At 50.7% G+C, this 5,681-nt stretch overlaps 1 protein-coding gene across 1 annotated transcript; it reads right to left on the bottom strand.

Annotated features, from left to right (window-relative positions):
• Positions 1-541: 541 nt before the first annotated feature.
• Positions 542-5,016, bottom strand: POU3F1 (POU class 3 homeobox 1). The gene has a single exon (XM_069223969.1). The coding sequence runs from the start codon at positions 4,884-4,886 to the stop codon at positions 3,762-3,764; it is 1,125 nt and encodes a 374-aa protein (XP_069080070.1). The 5' UTR covers positions 4,887-5,016; the 3' UTR covers positions 542-3,761.
• Positions 5,017-5,681: the final 665 nt, after the last annotated feature.

Genomic DNA, 5,681 nt, shown 5'->3' with positions numbered 1-5,681 from the left:
TTGCACTGACTGAATACATCGGCTTTATACTCAAACGCTGATCGTCCTAATCTTCCAGAACATTTATAAATCAATCCTAGGTTTTGGCCTAATGTGAGAGAAACCGTATTTGGTGTCGTGCGGATAGGCTAATATTCAATAAATACGTTAAATGTAGGAATTTGTGAAAAATCGGTGTCAACATTTCGAAATGCGAATATGAAATAATTAAATACGGTAGTTGAGAAAATATGTTTTCCTAATCAACTTCGCTGAGCATAGTAAGGCCAGTACGAGTAGTAGTTGAGCAATAATATCTGTTTGGAAGTAGTGTTGTTTGTGTTTCTTTCCGATGTATATCAGCCATCTGTTATGAACAAAAGATAAAACATACCAGTAAAAACTCCCCAGAAATATACAATTAACAACAAAGCTGATTGTTCGTAGTGTGCAAAACTAATAACCATGGACCGTTTTCATAGCGGGGAATAAGTGAACTCTGAAGTGAATTAAACAAGAATAGAGTCAATCCAAAAAAAGACAAGAAACATTTTTTAGGTATATGTTTTATGTAAGTAATAAAATATTACTATAACATAAATATAAACGCAACTTCGCAGTCTACATTTTGTTGCAACAGATACAAACAAAACGTGTACCAAAAAAAAATAATCAAGGCCAAACGAACTGAGCTGAACAAAATAAAGAGCTCAAAACACAATTAGAAAATAAATATAAAGGATCCGACTTTTAAGGAAATAATATTAAAATATTCTCTTAAAATTAGTAAGTATACAAAATCATCTAGAATGAAAAAACGAGCACGTTTCCAGAAAAAAACAAATACTTATGTTTACATATGTCACATATTTACAAGAGTGCTAGAATAAAAATCTGTCTGTCACTCGGACCCCCACAAAGGTTCACTCGCTACTTCACCACGTCTTTTAGCCAGACTCGGGTTTGAGATGAAAGTTCATTTTTTTTCTTTTAAAGAAACGTTTTGAAAGCGTTGCCAGCTTTTTTGTTAAGTCCTTTACAGCGCTGTGTAAAAAGAATGTACACTGTACAGCCTCTAGATACTTTATGCCATTGGGAGATTGGAACTATAGCGCGTTCCCTTCCACCACACAGGATACCTCGTGGGTCCAGCCTGCCCTGCAGAGGAGCTACATGGAGGGGCAATGAATTTAAGAGGGCTTTTTTTGCGTGTTGTTTTTGCGGACCACCGTAAGCGCCACCACGCAGGCTCGTGGCAGAGGCTTGTAAACATTAAACTCACAGTAAATGTAGGGAAGAACCCACCCAGGCCTGCTCAGACAGTCCTCTCCGGCTATGGTAATAAAGAAGATGAAACAGCGCCTGGGATCCTTTACAGGCAGTATTTTTGCTTTGACAGGCGTCCTTCGCAGGGCTGTCATGGAATAGTTGCTACCGGTTTTCAAACTTGCCTAATCATGCGTTGTGTTGTGAATAAAACAGCTGCCATACACGGATTTGTGTTTAACCCTTTCTCTGCCACCGAAGACGAAACCCCACCGCCCCCTTGCCAAAGGGAACAGCTGGCAGGCTGGAATTTTAAATGACCACACGGCAACCCGCATTGTCTTATTCCCTCCAGAAACAACTGCTCCCCAATAAATTAAGTAGATTTAAAACCTTTCGACTGCGAATCACTTTTTTTTTACATCGAGACACGATTACATCACAATGCCTGTTTTGGGGGAATTCAAATAAATACAAACTTGATTCAAATAATATCTTAAACAGCTTCAGCGTAAACGAGTTTGGTGAATAAATTAAATGCATTTAAATAAAGTCCCATCACCAGCTGTCAATCTGCACGTAGGCTGCGTTCTCCCTCTTGTTGTTAAAAATACAACTTTACATAAATAGTACCTTTAATTTTGCAAAACTACGACTACCCCTCATGGTGATTAACCTGCTTCTCATAGTTTTGATTAAAGTCAATAAATTATTTTTGCAGGCTTTGCGGTTATCCCTTACGCAGTTTTTACCTTGCGTCGAGATGGAGTATAACAATGGCTTGTGTTTGGACGAACCAAATGGCATTGGTTTTGTGGCGTTCTGGTTCTTTGAGACCCAAGCAGGGGCTGTGAGATTCCAATGTAGGGCCTCCTAAAGCTCCGTCCCTGATTCGATGTGAGGGCAAGGGTGGTCTGCATCCTTGTAGCCAGTCCCACAGACTGTACCTAGACTTTATCCTGAGGTGCGAGCCCTGGACGGTGGAACATTCTCCAGCAATCACACCTGATGACATATCTAACCTTTAGGGCAGTACCACTGATGGAAAGCCTCTCTTATCCTGCACATTGTATTATATCATGTGCAAGTGATCTTGGGGACAACCCTCCTGTATTTTACTCATTGTTATCTTATAATCGGCCTTTTGGTGTTAGGAGTTTGTACACAGGCTGGGGTGCTCCCTAGCCATGGACAAATCTTGTGTGAAAAGAATATGTGGTAAATCATCCTATCAATGATCTCAAGGCAGTGTACCTGTGTGTCTTAATAGAGGGGGGTCTTCACCAAGCCATGCCAGTGACCACTATGCTGTCTCTCGAGTTGAGTATACACCAGATGGTTCCTATGGTGAGTCACCCATATAAGGTGAGATGTGTAAGGATCCCACCATAGTCCAACTATTAGGCCTGAGTCTTCTGGTAGTCATGGCTTACTTCTGAAACCCAGGAGCAAACGAAGAGTAAGCAAGAGCAAGACCCTCCTATTCACGGCACAATCTTTGTGAACTTGACCCATTCACTTGAGTACAGAACGTTGGTCAACATGTGTCTGCTGCAATCAAACCCTCTTACAAATCACCCAATGGTGCTGCCCTACACTGAGATGTGGAAGAGGACACAAGACTAACTCCCAAGGACATGCAACTCTCTGGCGGTGTGGGCATTAGTGTTACGCCCCCAAGGGCAAATTCCTTGGACATTAAACTAACCTTAAGTGGTTATGTCCTCAGCAGCTACTCACTTCTCTTGGATCTAAACACTGGTGGAAATTCGTGGGTAGATTCCTGGCAAACACTTTTATATACCTGTCTTGTGGTTGTGAAGATTGCTGGTAAGTGTTTTAAATGGGCTGGTACTTCCTGGTACTGAGCACCTGCACTTCTTTTATTTGAAAGGTAGTGTACCTGCACTTCTCAGCACTGCTGCAATACATAGAGAGTGCCACCACTTCTCTGGAGCAAACAGGTACGCTAAATAGTATCTTCGCTCGCTTCTAGATTTCTATTTACAGCAGACTGGTAAGCCCTCTCCAAGGTTTTGGACTTACTGTGATGACTAGATCTCGGTTTCAAGCCCTCCAGCCCACCTCCCTTGGTCCTGAATCTAATGTGAGAGGGGGTCATTGGTGAAGAAACCACTACCATGATTTTGGACCTAGTTGGGGTGTGACTCTAGCAGACCCTGCCCTGGTTCAGGCTGAGTGTGGTGTGGGCATGGGTGGCAAGTACCTCAGCAGCCCTTCCAGCGGTGCAGGGTGGAAGCGGTGGTGCAGATCTTGGCGGAAGGTCCCCGGCAGGCACCCCACGGCCCTGCAGCCCCCCTAGTCCCTTTAGATGCGCACACCGGCGCTAAGTTCCTTCGCAGTCTCTCCCACACTCCGGCACCCACCTAGTCTCTGGAGGTGTGAATGCCGACGGGAGGCGGCGCCCCCTGACCCATCCCGAGGTGCGGGCGGTGCGGCCTCCGGCCCCCCTCCCCGCCGCCCTCCCCCCCACCTCCGTGTCCGGCTCACGCTAGTCATTGCACGGGGGTGTGCAGCGTGTGGTGCAGCTGGGGAGGGGTGTCGGCCTGCCCGTACACGTCGTCCATGGGCGCGTGTGGCCCCCCGCCGGCCGGCGTCATGCGCTTCTCCTTCTGCCGCCGGTTGCAGAACCAGACCCGCACCACCTCCTTCTCCAGCTGCAGCGAGTCGGCCAGCGCCGTGATCTCGTGCGCCGAGGGCTTGGGGCACTTGAGGAAGTGGTTCTCCAGCGCGCCCTTCACGCCCACCTCGATGGAGGTGCGCTTCTTGCGCTTGCGCCCCTGCGCCGCGATCTTGTCCAGGTTGGTGGGCGAGCCCGTGGACGAGTCGGTCTCCTCCAGCCACTTGTTGAGCAGCGGCTTGAGCTTGCACATGTTCTTGAAGCTCAGCTGCAGCGCCTCGAAGCGGCAGATGGTGGTCTGCGAGAAGACGTTGCCGTAGAGGGTGCCCAGCGCCAGCCCCACGTCGGCCTGCGTGAAGCCCAGCTTGATGCGCCGCTGCTTGAACTGCTTGGCGAACTGCTCCAGGTCGTCGGAGCTGGGCGCGTCCTCGTCGGACACCGAGTGGTCGGTGTGGCCCGGGTGCGAGCCGGGCGAGTCCAGGCCGGGCTCGTGGTGCAGCCCCGGGTCCTCGTGCAGCTGCACGTCCCGCAGGTGGTGCAGCGTGGCCCCTTGGTGGCCCAGCATGGTGTAGGCGGACTGCGGGTAGGCGAGCGGCTGGTGCAGGCCCGGGGACAGGTGGTGGCCCTGCGCCCAGGCGGCGGGCGGGCTCTGCGGCTGCTGGGGCGGCGGCGCGTGGTGCTGCGGCTGCTGGGGCTGGGGCGGCGGCTGCAGGTGCGCGCGCGGGTGGAAGGCCAGCTCCTCGCGGCCGGGCTTGCCGTGCGGCTCCAGGTGCGAGCCCCAGTCCCCGCTGGGCAGCCACTGGTGGTGCGTCAGGCTCATGGGGTGGCCCCCGCCGCCGCCCCCCGCCAGACCCTGCAGGTAGTCGTGCTGCTGGTGCATCATCTTCTGCACCTCGCGGTAGGTGGTGCCCTGGTGCATGCGCTCTGGGTCGGGGTGCATGAGCGGGCTGGAACCCGAAAGCGCATTGTTGCGGGGCAGGTACTGCGCCGTTGTAGCCATGGCTCCGGCGTGCTCCTCTCTGCCGGCCCCGGGGAGAGGGCTCTGGGCTTTACAAGTGGCGGAGCCGGGGACCGCGGCACGAGGAGCTAGATCCCGACACGCCTCCTTGCTGCCGATTGGTTACGTCCGCTGTCTGACAGCCCCCCTTCCTAACCATTGGCCCTTGTCTTTAGATAACTACTTCCCCTTCTACGCTCCTATTGGCTTCCCGGACTTACTCTGACAGCTCAAATCCAGCCCCACCCCCCTGCGCGTCCATTGGTCAGACTTTTCTGACAGCCTCCGCCCTTTCTGCTAGCTTATTGGCCTTTCCTGACTGCTTGACAGACCCAGCTCTGCTTCCAACTCCCATTGGCAACGACTGCAGTAAATGGATCTTTCTTATTGGCGGGATTTGATTGTGTTTCTGTTGGGTACTAAGTCAGTCATTGGATGGCTGTGATTCATTCAGTTGTTTTGCTGGATTACCACGTGGGGGAGTAAAGAGTGTTTTCTTTTTCATTCCAGGATAATATTATTTCTTGGTTCACAGGCAGAGGGGTCTGCTGCCCCCTTCGCACGAGGCAAACTTTCACTGGACACCTCAGAGATCACAGCACACATCCCTGCCGCTCCACGGGAGCCTGGAATACCGCAGGGAAGTCGGGCTGCACGAAAGTCGGGCGGGGTAAATGGGGCGTTTAAACAAATGCATGCAAACTGATATTGCTGGACCTAGGGAGTACCTTACGGTTACTATCAATAGAAAATTTGCGGACACGTTGCAGGACAATCTGGACCTTTTAAGGCCCGGCA

This window comes from Pleurodeles waltl, chromosome 3_1, assembly GCF_031143425.1.
Source record: "Pleurodeles waltl isolate 20211129_DDA chromosome 3_1, aPleWal1.hap1.20221129, whole genome shotgun sequence".
NCBI classification, from domain to species: domain Eukaryota; kingdom Metazoa; phylum Chordata; class Amphibia; order Caudata; family Salamandridae; genus Pleurodeles; species Pleurodeles waltl.
Note: the sequence above shows the minus strand (reverse complement) of the source record. Positions and strands in the feature narration are given on the sequence as shown.

Excerpts from the sequence above, each read along its gene's own strand:
- POU3F1 (XM_069223969.1), bottom strand. The coding sequence starts at position 4,886 with ATGGCTACAACGGCGCAGTACCTGCCCCGCAACAATGCGCTTTCGGGT.